We start from the raw sequence: 19,547 nt of genomic DNA on the forward strand, positions 1-19,547 counted from the left end.
TTTTGGCTAGATTTGTTATGTTACAAATTTAGTTTTGCTGATTCATTTCAGAATTTGTTTAGTTTAATTTTATTTAATTGCATTTTAACAAGTTCCAAATTTTTGGAACAATTCAAATTCAGATTGGTGGAAAAATTATTGATCGAAATTTGGTGGAAAAATTTGATTGATTTGAATTCTGTAAAACCCATTGCCGCATTCTTAACAACCGATGACTCAACACTCCGGCATGGAGTCCCCCCAAAATCCTTACCAGACCCTTATCCGAGCAGGCCAGGAAGGGGAGGATGAGAAAGTGGCCCCTCCCCTCTTGAAGTACACCAGGCCACATGCCATCAACATGGGGGGTGCTTTGGACAAAGGACAAGGGCCTCTTCCCCACAACCCTGGGCGGTGATTGTGGGGGTCTGTGGTCTGTGGGCGGAGGCTTATCAGAAACTTAAAGCCGCCTTTAACAAAGGGGCTCTCAGATCCCTCCCCCCCATGTGAATGAGTATAGGGGTACATAGTACCCTTACCCATTCACCAAAAGTTTTTAAAAAGTGAGTAAATACACAATAAAAACTAAAAAGTCCTTTATTAAAAACTGTAAACATTTGAAAAACATGTCCCCGGAGTAGATCCATTGGGTGGGCATCAATCACCGTCCAGTTCAAAAAAAGAAAAAAAAACCTGCAGTCTCGTTGAAGGCTCCAGCCGTGTGCCTGCTCTGCACTCTGACATTCCTTAAATATCAAAGGGGCGAAGTCAGCTGATGACATAATCGGGTAACCCTGCCCCTTGTGACATCATCAACCATCATGCCTGAAGCCATGGCATCACAGGAAGGCGGAGCCATTCTTGGTTTTGTTTGGTAAAGAGAAACATATTATAAGGTAGAGGGGCTGACATTGAATTTTTCTTGGATCTCAAATGTAGACGGTGAGTGATCTGACCAGGTTATAATGTGTGGATAGATACCTGAGAAACCTTATGGAGTAACTAGAGTTCTGAAAGTATACATTTTAAGTCTTAAGGCACCCCTAAGCATTTGAATGACCTTAAATAAAAGAAACTCTCCACTCCAAGCAGCTTTTCCCCATTGCCACTCTACCCCAGGAGCTGGAGGCCAGCCAAGCTGTCCATGCTTGCTGATCATAAGCAAAAAAAAAGAGCAACCGCATACTGGATAAATCAGATGTCCAAGTTTATTGTAAAACATCCACAAACAAGGACCACTCTAACACATTTCACTCAAATATCCCACTAACACATTTTACCCAATTAATTGTAGAGATTTTTACGATTAAGCCCTGATTGGGCATTCCTAGAGTTGGAACTGGGATTGTCATGCTTGTGGATGTTTTACAATAAATGTGAACATCTGTGATCTTTTGACACCCCCCCCCCCCCCCAAAAAAAAAACATTTTACTAAAAGGATTTGCTTATTGTAGATGTTGCCCAATAAGCCACATTAAAAGACTCTCCTTCCATCAAATGATATTTAAAAAAATATTTTAATTGGTATATGATGGCATTGACCAGCTTCCCAGATCATTTTTAAACAAAAGCTTGCAAATTAGCATTGAAAAGGGCTAGAAAAAAGGTACAAAATTTGACTCCCATCAACTTCAATATGGTTTGGCGTTCAAGAAATACTATTAGTGCAAATAACATCCAAAACTTATAATAAAAATCATAAAATGCCTACAAATTCAAAAGCTTAACAAAATGCTAACATCTGATATGAGTACGTAGCATCAGTATTTCTAAAACGCTACCCTACATGTTTCAGCCAAAAAGGAGCCATGGAGGACATTCTTTTTTTGGGCAAAATGCAATCTGTATTCTTATTTAAATTTGTATTGTATTGTAACCATGAGTCCATTAAGTTTTCCTTTTTTATTTTTTTTTATCAGGTTCAGACATTATTTATCTTGATGGTAAAAGCTCCATATTTTACCGCTTCCATCAAAAATCAATGAGTACAACAAAAGATGTAATTTCTCTCAAGTTTAAGTCAATGCAAAGTGATGGCATGTTACTTCATGGGGAAGGACGGAATGGAGATCGTATCGCATTGGAACTTACAAAAGGAAGACTTTGGTTAATTATTAACCTCGGTAAAATTTTGTCATGTCTTGCAACATTTACCATTCATCAACACAGCTGACCAAAAAAAACATGTGTAATATGACATTATATATATATATATATATATATATATATATATATATATATATATATATATATATATATACATTTAGATCTACTTCCAGGCCAAATTGTTGTTTGTTTTGGATAGCTTGGGGAAGAGTTTAAACCCCTGTTAGGGTTGAATTACCCTCTTTGTTCCTATAAAGGACAGACATTACTAGCACTTCCGTTCCCTACCCAGTTTAATATTTTGACCACACTTTATGCTTTATGTTGTACTTCATTAAGTTATTATTTTTAAGAAGATATGTGTGTGTGTGTGTGTGTGTGTGTGTATATATAATATATATATATATATATATATATATATATATATATATATATATATATATATATATATATATATACACATATATATATATATATATATTTATGGTTCAGGACCCTCTGACGGATACAGATAAGGATGACAAACAAGGTTAACATAAACTCGCTTACTTGAAATGGACCTGAAAGTGTGCCCTGGTCTAACGTACGGTATACCAAAATAAGGGGGCATACCCTAAATAGAGAAGTGGGTGTTAAATGAGATGAATATGAAATGGAGTGAAATGAGTACTCTCATGAGGAGTATAATGCTTGAGAAATGCCCTGAAAAGGGGATGGGTGGGTGGGTATCGCGCACCGGAACCGACAAGGAAGATAGGCGAACGGGCTGCTTATATACCCCACCGGGCTCCTCCCATAATTCCAGGCCACCATACTGGCCTTTCTATTTATGGTTCAGAACCCTCTGACCGATACGGATAAGGATGACAAACAAGGTTAACATAAACTCGCTTACTTGAAATGGACCTGAAAGTGTGCCCTGGTCTAACGTACGGTATACCAAAATAAGGGGGCAAAAACATTCAGGTAGGGGTTGTATTTTTTATTGTTTCAAGTTTGTTACTGGGTGAGCTTGACAAAGGCCTGGGCCATCTCCACTTGTGGATTGGGTATGTAACGGGCGAAACAGGTGGACTTCCATCTGCCCAACTTTTTGATAACATGGTCCGGGACCCCTTGGCGGGAGGCTGTAGAAGCTGCTCCGATACGGAAGGAATGTCCGGAGTAGTGAGTAGGATTGAGGTGAAGGATACGCAGGAGTATCCTGACATGTTCCATAAACCGGGCAGCGTTCAGAGGTTTAGTGTGAAATGGCAGAAGCGGGCCAGTTTCTGGTTGATCGGCCAGAAGGGTCAACAAGCGGGTGAGAGTGGCAACCGGGCACCAGCGGTTGTTGGTCTTATAGAAATGTATGTCCGTACCCGAGCCAAGCTGCTGCGTTTTGGAGACTGCTAAGTGTAAGACGAAATGGTCTTCGTATCGGGCCAGGTGGTGCTTGCACAGCATGCGTGCTGTGGGGCTGTTACAAGTGAACTCGCCTGGCCGTAAGAAGCCATAGAAGGCCAGATGTATGGCTGCTTGTAAGATGACACTAATGCGGAGACCGAAAGGTGAAGTGGCCAGGATATCTGACATGTTTCTAAAAACGTCTCCTGTGATAGGCAGCCGTTTGGTGCAGGCCGTTGGCTGTCGCTTCTGGACGCTGCGCATAATAGCCCGAACGGCGTGGTAAGAAAATAAGGAAGGTTCGGTAGGGTCCTGGAGGGACGTGAAATGTTGTACCCCGGCCAGGTATAGCCGGATCGTATTAAAGGATAACGCCAACTCCGAGTGGCAGTAGGAAATGAAGGCCAGGACTTGCTTGACACGGGACGTCTCTGTGCTGTGATATGTCATAAAGCGGTTAAAGGCCCTCCAGGCCGATTGATAGGCCTTGAGGGTATTACGTGAGAGGGAGTGATCGATGAGTTGGGTTGCCGCTAGGAGGTGTGGGGTTAATCCAGGGTCAGCTGAGACCAGTCCGGGATAGCTGCTGATGTTGGTCCGGCTCCGGGCACCTGATCGAAAAATGAGACAAAGTTAAAGCGGGAGAGGGCGTCCGCTGCCTGATTGAATTTACCGGGGATAAAGGAACAATGGATGTTGAACTGAAATAATAACGAGAGCTGGACCAGTCGACGTAGGAAGGACATTATCGCTAGAGACTTGGACCTGCCTTTATTAATGATCTCCGCAGTGGCTAAATTATCTGTTGAAAAGGTCACAGTTTGACCCGACCAACTACGGCCCCATGTGTGTGCTGCAGCTACGATGGGGAATAACTCAAACAGGGAGGACATCTCGGTGAAGCCAGGAATTGCCAGTATCTGGGGAGGCCAGGGAGCTGCGAGCCAGAGGTGGCCAAAAATTGCCTCAAAGCCTGTGGAGGCCGCTGCGTCGGTCACCACCTGGGGTGAAAGGGAAGACACGGAGGGAATGAACAGGGACACGCCATTCCAAGACGATGGGAACTCCTCCCACATAGCAAGGTCCGCTATCGCCGCGGGATCGAGGCTGAGGACTTGCTCCGGGTCCTGTGAGAGGGACAGTAAGACCAACAGGCGTGACACAAATGTGCGACCCTGAGGGATGATGCGCATGGCGAAATTCAACATGCCGAGTAGGGATTGTAGCTGTCTTTTGGTGCAAGTTCTGGCGCGGGTGAAGTCCCTCAGGACCGTCCTGATGCGGGCCAGTTTATCCGGGGGGAGGTTGGCCTGCATGGTGTTGGTGTCTAGGCTAACCCCGAGAAAGGTGATGGCCTGCATTGGACCATCCACCTTGTGCTCGGCAATGGGGACGTTGAGGTTACTGAAGACCACCCTTAACTTATCCAGATCTCCTGGCGGTGAGCCGGGTGGCTCGATCAGCAGGAAGTCATCCAGATAGTGTATGACTCCCCGACACTGGGCTACGTGCAGCAAGATCCACGTGAGTGACTGTGCGAAAGTGTCAAAGAGCCAGGGGCTGCTTTTGGACCCGAATGTCAGTTTGGTGGCAAAATAGTACAGCTCCCTCCACTTGATGCCATGCCAGCACCAGAGAGATGGATGGATGGGAACGAGCTTGAAGGCATCCAAGATGTCGGCCTTGGAGAGCCAGGTGCCCGTGCCTGTTTTGAGGATGGCCTGGATAGCCGTGTCTACGGATGCATATTTAAGGGAGAACTCCTCGGAGGGGATAAGGGAATTAAGACTGGGGACAGAAGAGGAATGAGGCGCTGACAAATCGTACACCAATCTGAGTTTATTAGAGAACTTGCCCTTGACAAGCCCAATAGGGCTGACTCTCCAGGTGTTGAATGGGGGCTGTGTGAAAGGGCCTATGATAAAGTCCTGGTCTAACTCTGACTGTAGTAGTTGGTCAATGGCTCGTTCCTCCATAGCTGCTGACCGCAGGTTCCGGCATTCGTGCGTGAGGTGAGGGAGAGAGATAAGTCCAGTGTGAAAGCCTTGAGTGAAGCCCTGGACAAGGTAGACGGATAGTGAGGGAGTAGGATGAGCGGTAAGGTAGATGCTGAGCCACGAGATGTTGACCCGGCTTAGTCAAGATTTCTTAATCTGTTTGTCCTCGCACATAAGCCTGGGATGAGCCCTATGACACTGTGTGCACTGACTAAAATTGCATGACCCGCTATTGTAATTGTTGCAGATTGCTGCCCCTCCCATGGTCTTGACCGGGCGCCCAAACTTATCCGTCTGCGGCAGGCGTGCCGGCGCCTGTGGGCCCTGAGCAGTACCTGAGGCAGAAGGACTGTCTGAGGGCGGGGCTGTCACTGAGCTAGCGCACCAGGTCGCGGTATGAGTAGCCGACTGGCAAATCGCACAGAGGGGAGACCGTAGCCCCGCGAAGTGGCGGCAAAATAGCTCGTTATCCATGACGCTCCAGTCAGTAGGCGTCTGGAATTGGAAGAGCCTGGCGGCCGCCTTAGCGGAGAAGGAGCGGCGGTAGTCGTAAAATGAAAAACCGCCGTATTTATAACCTAAGTCTACTACTGCATGGAGGTAGCGATCCAGCTCCTCCCTCCTGCCGGGGGAGGCTGAGCAGATGATATTCCTCATCATGCCGAAGGCCAGCGTAAACTCGGTGACTGAAAGTTTTCTGTCCAGCCTGGGGTCCTTGGTTTTGAGGACCACTGACACGTCCCCCCACGTATAAGCCTTATTCTCCGCAAGCTCGTGAATGGAGATGAGAAGAGAAGCCAGATTGACGTCCTTGCCCTCTAGGATGTCCTTCCTGATGCTAGCTGATACCAGATGAGAAGGGTACACAACTGACGTACACCCGGTGATACCTGCGAGAGGGCTAGTCACTGCCTGGGATGCTGGTACTGGAAGAGAAACGGGCAGGCGGGTCTCGAGGAGGGCCACCCGATTCTGGACCTCTGACATTGAGGTCGCCAGGGAAGATACCAGGGTATGTAGCTGCGAAATTGAAGAGGTGATAGAGTCCAGGGAGGCCTGCTGGGTACTAGCTTCTGCCGCAGCTGGGGGAGGAAAGAGGAAAGCTCGGCCTTTCTGGCTGTTGCCGGAAAGGGTACACCTCTGCGCCTCAGCTCAGCTGTCAGCCTAGGAATGGTCCATGCTCTGGGGGACCGTTGGCTGCCACTCTCTGAGACTAGAGACGGAGATAACGGCGCTGTGAGGTCCTCACTGCCGGCCCGGGACATGGTGGCGTAATCCAGGCCTGGCGAGCCTACTAGTCCTCGGGTTCGGGTTTTCTCCTAAGCGGAACCTATATGAGGGTGACATGGATTACAAGACTCGTTGGAGACTCCTGAAGAAATGCATGCTTAATCAAGAAGGATGCTCCCGCTCATGAGCGTTTCCTTCCCAGATGACGTTTTTTTGTTTTTTTTTCCTTACCTAAGGAGGCACCGTCCGACCAGGTGCAGGGTGGACCTACTGAAAACTCGACTGACCTGAGGAGATGAAGGTGAAGTTTGTTTGAGAGTTTCAACACCTGAACAGAGATGGCTAGCTAAATAGTGACTTCATGGAGGTGAGATTTAGAAATGAAATGAAATAAAACAAACGAAATGAGACAAACAAACAAATGAAATGTTGCTTTTTATTTTATTTTATTTTTTAATGAAATGCCTAGCATGACAGAGATGTGATTTGGTCGCGTCGCTGATGCAACTGACAGCAAACCGAACTCTGGAGCATGTATTGAATTTCGAGGCAACTTTTAGTGAAATGAGGCCGATGAGCAAGGCCCCCGGTAGGAATCAAAACATTGAAGAATCAACTGGACTCAAACCGGGAAGCGGTACGTGACAGTGAAATGAGTGAATCTGCCATGACACAGGTCCGGATCGCCATGCCACAATCTAGCGACCGAGCACGAAACGGATTCTGGAGCATGTACTGAAATGAGGCCTGTCCTAGGGCACGCCGAGATGAATTCGGTACACGGGTGTGACTATTCATACCGGAGCGTGATAGGTGATATGAAATGATACCCATGACAAAGACAAGAATCAAAGGATGGGCCCATGAATGAAATAAATGAATCCTGTCTTTGGAGCATGTACTGAAATGAGGCATGACAGCTGGGCACACCGGAACAAATCGGTGCATCAATAAATGCAACAGGATTCGAATCGGAGCGTGATAAGTGACAGAAATGATATGCCATGACAGAGACAAGAATCAACGACTGGACTGATGGTTATAACAAAGAATCCGTCTCTGGAGCATGTACTGAAATGAGGCGTAACAGCTGGGCGCACCGGAACGAATCGGTGCATCAATGAATGCGACAGGATTCGAATCGGAGCGTAATAAGTGACAGAAATGATATGCCATGACAAAGACTAGAATCAGGGCCTGTGCCTGAACCTGCGAGTGACTCAGTCTCTGGAGCATGTACAGAAATGAGGCCAAACCCTGGGGCACTTCGAAGCAAATCGGTGCATCGGGGATGCGACAGGATTCGAACCGGAGCGCGGTAAGTGACAGAAATGAGCGAATGATTCGAAATGATATGAAATGACTTGAAATTATTCGATTTGACATAAAGAGATTGAAATGATTCGAAATGACATGAAATGATTGAAATGATTCGAACGATATGAAATGACTGACATGACTCATTTATATGAAATGATTCAAAATGATTTGGAATGGTCCGACCGGTTTGAAATGACTCGTAACGGTTTGAACGATTCAAAATGATTTTTAGAAATGGTCCGGACTGCTTGACTTGATGTAACGAGCAGCCGGCTGTGATTTCGAAATGATTCGATCGATTCGAATATTTAAGAAATGATTGGGGAGTCGTTCAGCTAACAATGAAGTGCCTACGAAATGAAGTGCCTGATGTGGCACGACCGACATGTCCCGAATAGGTAATAACGACTCCTCTTCGAAAAGAAAAGGAGTAGTGACATGAGGTAATGAGTACGGGTGACATGGTTTAAAACGTTTGTGAAAGGATAAGGTGAGAGGTTCGTGAGTCCAGGATATCGTGCTTAAGTGACATAGTAACACATTAAATGAAATGGGTGCCGAAGCCCTACCTGCGACAGCCGGCCCAGATGCGTTGTACGACAACGGCAATTTCCTTGAGTATTGCGACACTCGGACGGGGAAACACACGAACGCTTACGAAGACAAGACGATTGACAAACACGGACACGATCGGGACAAACACAGGAACTCACGAACACAACTCACTACGTTTGGTCTCGAACAGTCGGCCCTTGATCTATGACGTAACAGATATCGCGCACCGGAACCAACGAGGAAGATAGGCGAACGGGCTGCTTATATACCCCACCGGGCTCCTCCCATAATTCCAGGCCACCATACTGGCCTTTCTATATATATATATATATATATATATATATATATATATCCATAACAGGTATATAGACATGCACAGATTTTGCTGAGGAGATAAAAACGTCATCATTTTTATTGTCAATGTTTTGATGAAGCTCAGTCTATCTTCTTCGAGGTCTTGAGACAATGAAAACGTTGCTGTTTTGATCTCCTCGGCAGCTGTATGGTTTCCTTTGTGAGTGAGCACCTGGACATTTACCTCAAACTTTGAGTGCAGTATCTACCCAGAGAGAGAGAGAGAGAGAGATAAAGAGAGAGACACTCTCTCTATAACCCTTCGAGGCATGGACTCCACTAGACCTCTAAAGGTATGTTGTGGTTTCTGGCAATATATTGTTAGTTTTAGGAAAAAAGTCAAACATCTTTTTTAACGTTTTTTAACTACATATCCTAAATAATGAGATCCAGAAATTTATGACCACATTTTCAGAAATTTGAGCCAATCCCACTTGAAATCAAGCTTGTTGAAACCTGCACTTTGGTGATTTGCAGCACACATATAAGTTAATCTCATTTATTTCACAGATTCAGTAACTACACTGTGTAGGGATATCAGGCCCCATTCGCTATACGATCTGTGATGGTCTACGGGACCAGACCAGATCTAGTGGACCAGTTGCCAGAATAGCCATTATTCATGAATACCTATTATTTGAAAATCAACTCAGCCCAGTGAATTGGTTGACTCATATCTAACTATTTCTTCTTTTGGAGCCTCTATAGCCAATTCTTTATCTAACCATCAACATTTACTATATAACATTTGATACATATACATAAATGCACAACATGCAACACAGTTATGACAAAGTTCTAATAACTAAAATATAAATAATTTTTGTGGTAGAACCAGTGTACCAGCCAGTGCATACCTGCTTTAATCATATGATAGTAAATAGTGTATTGGAAGTTAAATAACTGAAGAAATTATTTAGCTTTATTGTGCAATTTTGCACACAGACATCAGCAAAGTAAAAAGATTTTAAAAGCACTTTATTTGCAAAATGATTCTAAATACATACCAGTGGTGGCCGGTGGTATATTGTTTTGGGGGGAGTGGCAATTCATCCAACCCCCCTCACCCCAGTGGTCAGTCGGGTCTCCCAAACCAACCCCCTGGGTCAGTCAATCAGTCCCCACACTTACCCCATCCAGGTCATGGGCTTCCTCTGAGCCTCTGTGTCTCCACCTTCCTTGGCTTCACGCCGGCGCAGCTTCCTCTGTGTCTCCTTCCTCAGCGGCCAATCTCCTCTTCGCCAATCGGGTCTCAGAACCCACTTCCTGAGCCAGGATTGGTCAGGAGGAGAAGCAGGAAGGCAATAGCGAATATTAACACAAGTGGGTGGGCTCACCCTTTTTTCAAACCAGTTAGAGCCTCAGGCTCTAACCATGTGCTTCTAAAAAAAAAAAACTCCCATTGGAATTCATTTGTCCGGCGCCCTGCTTGAAAAGTATGGGCCCGGCACATGGATTAGGGGGCCGCGCCCCCATGACCCATATGCACGGGTCACCTCTGATACAGACACAGGATGCTGGCACCTTTCTTGTACATTTATCCATAAAAGTGGTTTATTATTTAAGTTCCAGATTCAGACCACTTTGCTGAACAAAGGAAATGTGTTACCTATATATAATTTCTGCATGAAAATACAAAATGTTGATGTCTTATTGTTATTGTACTACTGGTTTAATAGAATATTTGTTCTCTTTCAAGGGAATGTACAGTTTCATACCTCTAATCCTCATGTTAATGTCTCATTGGGAAGCCTGTTAGATGACCAGCAATGGCATTCAACTGTCATAGAGCGTTTTGGACGACAAGTCAATTTCACTGTTGACAAACATGTGCATCATTTCTTCATGAAGGGAGACATCTCCTACTTGGATATTGATTATGAGGTGTGTATTTTGTGTAAATTAACATATAAATTTAGCCATGTGCAGATGAGCATACCTCTTAAATCAATACTAATGAAGATTTGCTATTATCCACATAAGACAAGCTGGTGAAAACAGAAAAAAAAACAAATACTACTGCATACTGTATATTTAGTACATTGAGTTTAGTTCAATGTGATTTCACACAGTGTAATCACAGGCTGCAGATCTAAGGGTCAAAATTTTCAGCATATCAAAAGGCAATAAATCTACTGCCTCATGTTCCTCAGTGGAATATCCAATCATATCCAGTCCCCTTGCACCAAGAGCAGCTTGTAACTTATGGTCTCAACGATAGGCATGCACAGCCTATTGTATTAGGGTGTGCACCTCAAACCAAAGCTCAAACACACGTGCGTCTGTGTGTGTGTGTGTGTGTGTGTGTGTGTGTGTGTGTGTGTGTATATATATATATATACACACACACACACACACACACACACACACACACACTCTTATATTTTAAATAAATGTTAACAAACATAAAACCAAAATGTATATTATCAATGTAAACAAACATATTTTTTAACGTACTAATTAAATATACTTTTAACTTAAACAAAGCTTTTAAACAGATCTCTAAATCATATAAGCAATTTTAGGTAAGTAAGCAGGATTTTTTTTAATAAGTGTCATGTTTTAATATCCTGATTTGTATTTACTGCTTTAAATAAATTAGTTAGATCCCCCAGCAACAATAGATTCCCTCAGCAGCAATAGATCCCCCAAGAACAAGACATCTCTCCAGCAACAAGAGACCCCTCACGACAACTATAGATTCACCAGCAACAATAGATCCCTCCCAGCTACAATAGGCACCCCCCTGCAACAATAGATCCCTCCCAAAAAAGTATTATAACCGGTGCGATAGACCAGTGGCCCCAAAACGACCGATTGAAGCGGGGTGTTATATACCTTCTTCCACATACATACTGCACTTCTCTAGATACTTTTGTCACAGGGTCATTTAATAAATGACAGGCAGAGGAAGAGGCAGGCCCTTCCGTAGGGGTGGTAGGGGTAGGGCAGGAACAACGGCTTGAGCCAAAGTGGCAAATTGCAAAAGATGCATTCGATTACGTCAAAGGATGCACCAGACTTGGTTGAGGGGCTCACTCAGCCTTACTCTTCTGCACCCTCCTCATCCTCTCAATCTGCACCCTCTTCTTTACTCTCTGCTGTGTGCACCCCCAAAGACACTACCAGCAACAACCGCCACTCAGCAGTCTGATGACAGTACCCAGATCAGTCCAAGGAGGAGGTTGGTCCCCGCTGTTGCTGCCTACTCCGAGATCTCTAATTATAGCGGTGGGGAAGGTGACGTCGATGATGACGTGTCTAGTGATGTCACGTGGATGCCCACAAGAGAGGAAGAGGAGGGGAGTTCAGAGGGAGATATGGACCAGCAGATATGGAGGAGAAGCAGGGGGAACTTACATTGCACAGGAGGGACAAAGCAGACTGCTAATGTATCAGGAGCGAGGCATCAACCATGTACGGTCACATCTGGTGCTCCCAGGACACGGCACATGGCTCCGCAGTGTGGGCTTTTTTTAACGTGTCCGCTGCTGACAATAGTGTTGCTATCTGCAATCTTTGCATTTAATGCATAAGTCGCGGTAAGCCCAACACTCACCTAGGGACGACCACCTTAAGAAGGCACATGAGCTGTCATCCCCGAGCCCAGTGGGAGCAACAGAACCCACAAAGCCACACTCCAGGCTCTCACCGTCTAGCCTCGTCTTCTACTTCTCCTTCTCCTCTCTCCTCACAATTGTCCTCCACTCCACCTTCCATCATGCCGTCCTCACATTTTTCTGGAAAAAGGCAGGTTTCCGTGGGCCAAATGTTCGAGCGTAAAAAAATGATAATGCTGGATAACTCTTTTGCCCAATGGTTGATGGCTGTCTTGTCAGAACTGATAGCCCGCCAACTACTGCCATATAAACTGGTGGACTCGGAGGCCTTTTGAAAATTTGTGGCCATTGGAACACCACAATGGAAGGTCCCAGGAAGGAAGTATTTCTCACAGAAGGGCATCCCAGAGCTATATGGCCATGTTCAGCGGCAAGTGAATGTATCTCCGGCACACAGTGTCGGGACCAAGATACATCTGACCACAGACACGTGGTCTAGCAAACACAGGCAGGGAAGGTATATAACTTTTACTGCCCACTGGGTGAACCTTCTGACGACCGTCAAGCATGTAACTCGTGGCACCCGTGTAGATTTGGTTTTACCGCCACAGATTGCATGCAGGCCTGGCTCTTCTTCTCCTCCTCCTACTCCATCCTCCTCCCTCTCCTCCTCAGCTGACTCCTCCTTTTCCACTGCTAGCGTCTCTTCCTATTCAACATGCCAGGTGAGATGTTGCCATGCTGTTCTGCGTCTGTTGTGCCTGGAAGCCAAGAGCCACACTGGCCCTGCACTCCTTTCAGCTTTGCGTTTACAGGCAGATCAGTGGCTAACGCCGCTCAATTTGACAGTTGGTAAAGTGGTGTGTGACAATGGTGCTTAGCGCATTGAAACAGGGCAAAATTACACACGTGCCATGCATGGCACATGTCTTAAACTTCGTGCTCTCTATCTCAATGCTGGTGTCAGTGGTCAGTCTCTATCACGGTGCTGGTGTCAGTGTTCAGTCTCTATCGCGGTGCTGGTTTCAGACAGTGAGGGAGACAGCAGCGGAGAAGCCAATCAGCAGGCAGTGCCAGCACCATGGCTGATGATCAGCACTGGACTGGCACCTCCGGACCACTGCAGTGGAGCCCTGCATAGGTGGGTGTAAGGGCCGGGCAGAGGGAGGGGCTCAAGCACAGGTTGGCACACTGGGAGACTGGCACAGGACTGCACTGCCCTGACTGTGGCACTGATCATCTCCTGTACCCCCTTCATAGCCTGGCCTGACCTTGCCTCTCCTCCATGGCCTTCATGCGCTCCTAAATTGTCAAAATTTCACAGGTAAAAAAAGAATGCTTGTCGTTGTCAATCCCAAATTCACTTAATACTTTTGTTATGTCAGTGTCCATGTTGTGGAACTATGTGCGCACAGCTAGTAAGCATTTTGTGGCTGAAAATATGACCTGGAGGTTTTTATGGTTCCCCTGCCATTAAAGTCAATGGGGTCCGCCGCGAAATGTCCCATCGGAAGTTTGCCCATCACTAATATGGAGTACTGGTCCCCATCTATTAGGGCTTAAAATTAAAGAGTGTTGACCAGGGTTTTGGTGTGGGCTGAAGCAGGATCTGATTAGCTGATGATAGTGAAACACTAATGATGGCGTGAGAGAGTACTGCTTAGTCAGCTCCGAAAAGGGTCTAAAAGTACCTTGAGCAGGATCGAAGATTTTAGAGATGGTTGTTAGGCCGGAGGATGACCATTGAGCAAAGGCCATGTGGTCCATAGAAGAGGGGAACATTGTTTGATTGGTTGCCAAGTATGGGAAGGTGGCTTGAGATGGTGAAGGGTAGAACCAGGAGTCTCCATATTTCTCTCCAGGCAATAACTATTTCTCAAATCTGTTTTTTTTTATAACAAACATGTTATCCTTACCTGCTCTGTGCAGTGGTTTTACACAGAGCAGCTCTGATCCTCTTCTTTTTGGGTCCTGGCCCCTCCCGCTCGAGCAGCTGCCTCCACTTGCCCTGGGGACACCGCTGCATGCTCACTCCTGAACTGCTGTTCTAGGCATCCATAAGACACATTGAGCTGCAGCTCAGCCTTGTCCCCTGCTCTTCTCAGTGGCTCACTGGTTGTGTTTGAAAGCAGCAGGAGCCAATGGGCTCCTGCTGCTGTCTCAGCCAATGGGGAGGGGGAGTCACGGGAAAGCGGAGGCTATCCTGATTATCGCTGGATTGGAGGGAGCTTAGGAAAGGATTGGGGGGGCTGGGGGACCGCTGTACACACAATGTTTTTTACCTTCATGCTTAGAATGCATGAAGGTAAAAAAAACTTCAGCTTTTGGAACCACTTTAACCCTCCTAGCGGTATCCCCGAGTATGACTCGGGGCTAAAATTCAGTACCATTAGCTGTAATCCCGAGCCACACTCAGGATTGCATTTCAGAATCCTGGTACAAGTAACTTACCTTGTCCCCAGGATCCTGCAATGTCCCCCCGCTGTGTCCTCCCCCACATCATCCGCCCCAAGGCCCTGTTTGCCAGGCTCCATTCCCTGTGAGCATTGTGACGCATGGGGGCGGAGCTCAGCGGCAAATTCAAAAGACATAACATATACAGTACACTGTAATCTTACAGATTACATTACTGTACCAAATCATTTCACCTCCCTTTTGTCCCTAGTGCTTTGTCCAGTGCCCTGCATGCAGTTTTATATTATATATACTGTTCTTTCTGCCTAGAAACTTGAGATTGTCCATGGCAACCAAAAAGTGTCTCTTTACGTCAAAAGCGGTTTTAGAACAGCTAGTAAACAGCGATAGTAAATTAGAACACTTGTAGAATTGAGCGATAGTGATTCATGGGGAAAATAATTTTATTATTATTATTATATTATTTTATTTTATAATTTATATTAATTTATTATATTATAATTTATGATTTTTTAGTACCCAGGATATCTCCTAGACTCTTATTTGGACAGATTTAGGTGTGCAAAAAAAGCCTAATTTATATGCAAAGCAATGTACCACTTTGAGATTCAAAAATCGGACATAATCATACCACCAGGGAGGCTATGTGATTTAAAAAAAATGGGTGTGAAAATATTGTCTCAAAATACAAGTAGCACGCTTTTAAAAAAAAACACATAAATAGGGCATTAGTGTACATGTTTTTCTTTGGTGTATTTTCCTGCAAGCTCACAATTACACATAATATTATATAAGTCATGCAATACCCCTCAACAGTGTGAAAAAAATGTAAAAATCTGTTTTTACACATGCCTGGGAACCTTCTGATCTCTGTGATTGGTCATCACAGCGGTCACATGCTATTGTTTACATTGTTGATCCCTCCCCTTCCTCTTACAACAGAATAAGGGGGAAATCAGATTAATTGTGAATCAGGAAAGAATGAATGGATGAGCAGCTGCATCTGCAGATTTATTCATTTTGTTTCGCTGATACTGGGATCATTTGTTTAACCCTTTCATGCTTTTTGTCATGCTAAGTACATTTTCAGCAAGTACAACAAAATAATCCTTGCTTGCTAAAACCTTTGGGAATTAGATGAATTAGTACTGCTTGGGACTTAAAGAAGGGGACATATCCTGAAAGCTTGTCCTGAAAAATCCTATGTTTCCATCTTCCACGATGGCAGATGACTTGTAGTTCTCAATGAATTACGAGAACGTTTGTGAGTGCTCTAGTAGTTCATTTATTCTTACTGGACTGCTATATGGGAGCTATAGGCGGACAGCTATACTGAGAGTCTGCAGGATCCTGACATCTCACCCACGATCAAGTGATTGCAAGTACAATGCTCTGCAAGCTCGCTGGAAAAAAAATAATAGATGTATTTTTTTTTTTACCTTCAAAAAAAACGTGCATTCATTTTTTTTTTTAAGTAAACATATCCTTTTATTATAAATCAAACATGCGGTTATTTCTGCTGTTAGTGTAACCACACCAAAAGCCCTTGTTTAATCTCTCTGCATTTGAGTTAATATTCACTATTGTTAGCTTTGGAAAAGATAAAATCTGCAAAAGCAGCTTGTAGAAATACAGAAAATGTACATATAAAACAAAATACAACAAAACATTGATTCTCAACATTGATTGTGTATTTTAAGAAATTTGAAAATGAAACAAAGAATAAGAATTATTTTTTGCAAAAGGAAAAAAGTATATTAAATACAAGGAGAACCATAAATAGACTGGTGTAATTAAATGCTCAATTAAGAATGTAACTGCAACATTCTGTAACACACTATAGAAACTAGCCTAATGGCTATATTGATTTTTCTTTTCTTTCTAAGCTTAGCTTTGGAGGTATCGCCTCACAAGGAAAATCAGCATCACTGCAACAGAAGAATTTTCATGGATGCTTTGAAAACCTTTATTATAATGGTATGAACATTATTGACTTGACCAAGAGGTATAAACCTCCGATCTACATTGAGGTAAGACTAAATTAACATTTGGTAAGACAATCAATACAATTATCAGATTTTAGCAAGTGGTCTTTAAAGGCCCTAACATAGAAGTGTTAAAATATTGTTTGTTCTATAAAACAAAGAGCCAGCATCCTCTGCATTGCTAGCTAAAGAAATCATAGCAGAATTCTTAACCACTTTAGGTCTAACACCTGTACAACCCATGTGGACCAGAGCAACTGTTACATTTCTGCTATAGGCATTAAAGTGAAATTAAAGTCTCATTTTTTTTTCTATAATAAGAAAACGTGTATACTTACCTGCTCTGTGCAGTGGTTTTGCACAAAGCAGCCCAGATCCTCTTCTTCTCGTATCCCTCTTCGGTGCTCCTTGCCCCTCCCTCCTGTTGAGTGCCCCCACAGCAAGCAGCTTGCTATGGGGGAACCCGAGCTGAGCCAGTGCCTTTGTGTGTCCATTCAAACACAGAGCTGTGGCCTGGACTCTCTCTCCTCATTGGCTCACTGACTTTGATTGACAGCAGAGGGAGCCGAAGGCACTGCGCTGCTGTCTCAGCCAGTGAGGAGGGGAGTCCCAGACAGCTGAGTCTCTTGTGCAACATCACTGGATCTAGATGGACCTCAGGTAAGTACAGGCATACCCCACTTTTAAGTACAGAATGGGGTTTATTTACTAAAGCTGAAAAGTGCAAAATCAGGCTCATTTCTGCATAGAAACCAATGAGCTTCTGTGCTTTATTATTAACGCTTAATTGAACAAGCTGGGGTAAGAAGCTCATTGATTTCTATGCAGAAGTGAGCCTGATTTTGCACTTTTCAGCTTTAGTAAATAAACCCCATTCTGTATTTAAATGTGGGGAATGCCTGTAATAGTGGGTCTGCTGCACAAAGAAGGCTTTTTATCTTAATGCATTTAGATAAAAAAAAACCTTCTGCCTTTACACCACTTTAAGATGACCAAGTAATACATACAGTACATCTTATTTTCTTTTGGTGGTATAGTAATAAAAAAATGATGCTCCAGTCAGCTCTGTGCCCTTAGTCAATGCTCTCTGCTGCTAATGATAGTGGAATCAGTGACTTTAGTGCATGCCCTAGGCATGCACACAATAGTAAACAACAAGGACATATGGGCATGTCTTCCTTCCTTTCAGTTACAACAGCTGGACATAAAATGACACTTTTTTTTTTGCACATCTTTTAATGCAACACTACAAAAATGTAACAATTAAAATGAGCAAAAGCAAACATTTAAACATTAAATATTAATGATTAGCAAAATATATTCAGTAATAAAACAAAGCAGCATAAAAATTGTTAGAAAAGAAGGAGAAAAAAAAAGGAACGTTAGGGCTAAATGTTTTTTTTATTTATTTATTTATTTGCTATTTACATGCCAGGCCTCTTTAACTGAAACATATGCAGATACATGCTCATCTCTTTGATCTACAGATAATTGAAACAGAATCGATAAAAAAGTAACAATGCTGTTTTGTATCACTCTGGAGTGGACTTACTAAAGGCAAATAGACTGTACGCTTTCCAAGTACAGTTGGACCTCTGCAAGTGCTGTTGCTCCAGAGCTTAGTAAACGAAGTGAAGCGTCACTTTGAAAAGAATACCCAATCACATGCAAGGGAAATAAAAACAGCATTTTTTTCTTGTACATTTATGGATAGTAGAAATTAGCAGAGTTCCCTCTCATTTACTAAGCTCTGGAGCAACTGCACTTGCAAAGGTGCAACTGCATGTGCAAAATGCACAGTCTTTTTTGCATTTAATAAATCAACCCTTCTGTCTCATGTTTGACAGTGTTTAAAAACACTGCACCAGACAGTCTGTTTTTTGACAGCCAAGCTGCTCATCAAATTATCAAAATAACAGCTAAGAATTGCAGGCAAGTGCAAGGAAGGGGATCAGCAGCAGAGTAGGGCATATTACACACTCTCTCTGTATTTCAATAAAACTTTTGTTTGTGGCTGAGAAATGGTCATGATGATGTCATGATCTCTGCCTCAATCAATCAGAGGAAGCTTGGCCAGTGCTCATCCCAACTCAGTTTTGTTCAGGGAGTGGGCAGGAAGTCTCTGTTCTACTGCCGAAATATAGTGCTGTATACCATATAACGCTGATGCTACATACAATTTGTACTGTGCACCCAGCAGTTAGTGAAGGAAATTGTTCCTTGGAGTTTAAAAACCAAGCATTTTTTTGCTTAAATTGCCCTGCTTAATATTTAAAACCCCCTAGAAACAAGGTAGAAATTTAGGGAAAGTATATACTCTTCAAAAAAAAAATATGTATAATCAGACATTGCCTGGTTTTATGGCTTCATAATAATTAATATCCCTCGTGATATAAAAAAATAGTTTGAAGGCAAAAATTGAATCAAGCAGAGCTGTGCTGCATATACTGTGTTATATTCAATATTTTGGTGTTTTAAAAGCTGACCTTAACCGCTTGTTGACCACCACACGCCGATATACGTCGGCAGAAGGGCTTGCACAGACAAAATCACATATCTGTATGTTGCCCTTTAAGAGGTGACCAGCGGGCGCCCGCGGCAAGCTCCATGAGTCGGGTCGATACCCGCGATCTCCTCACAGGGAGGAAGAATGGGGAGA

General features: G+C 43.8%; 1 protein-coding gene across 2 annotated transcripts in view; it reads left to right on the plus strand.

Annotated features, from left to right (window-relative positions):
• The window catches only part of CNTNAP4 (contactin associated protein family member 4), a 524,353-nt gene that overhangs the window by 321,662 nt on the left and 183,144 nt on the right, over nucleotides 1–19,547 (plus strand). Inside the window, exons 5-7 of one of the 2 annotated variants that reach the window (XM_077474781.1) lie at nucleotides 1,900–2,103; nucleotides 10,628–10,812; nucleotides 16,790–16,933. In XM_077474781.1, coding sequence (XP_077330907.1) covers nucleotides 1,900–2,103; nucleotides 10,628–10,812; nucleotides 16,790–16,933 — 533 coding nt within the window. Of the gene's footprint in view, nucleotides 1–1,899; nucleotides 2,104–10,627; nucleotides 10,813–16,789; nucleotides 16,934–19,547 lie in introns of those variants that run through there. The other variant, XM_077474782.1, reaches the window with a different exon arrangement.

Source organism: Lithobates pipiens, unplaced genomic scaffold (genome assembly GCF_037356315.1).
Source record: "Lithobates pipiens isolate NorthernLeopardFrog02 unplaced genomic scaffold, aLitPip1_a1.2 Scaffold_13, whole genome shotgun sequence".
In the NCBI taxonomy this organism is placed as follows: domain Eukaryota; kingdom Metazoa; phylum Chordata; class Amphibia; order Anura; family Ranidae; genus Lithobates; species Lithobates pipiens.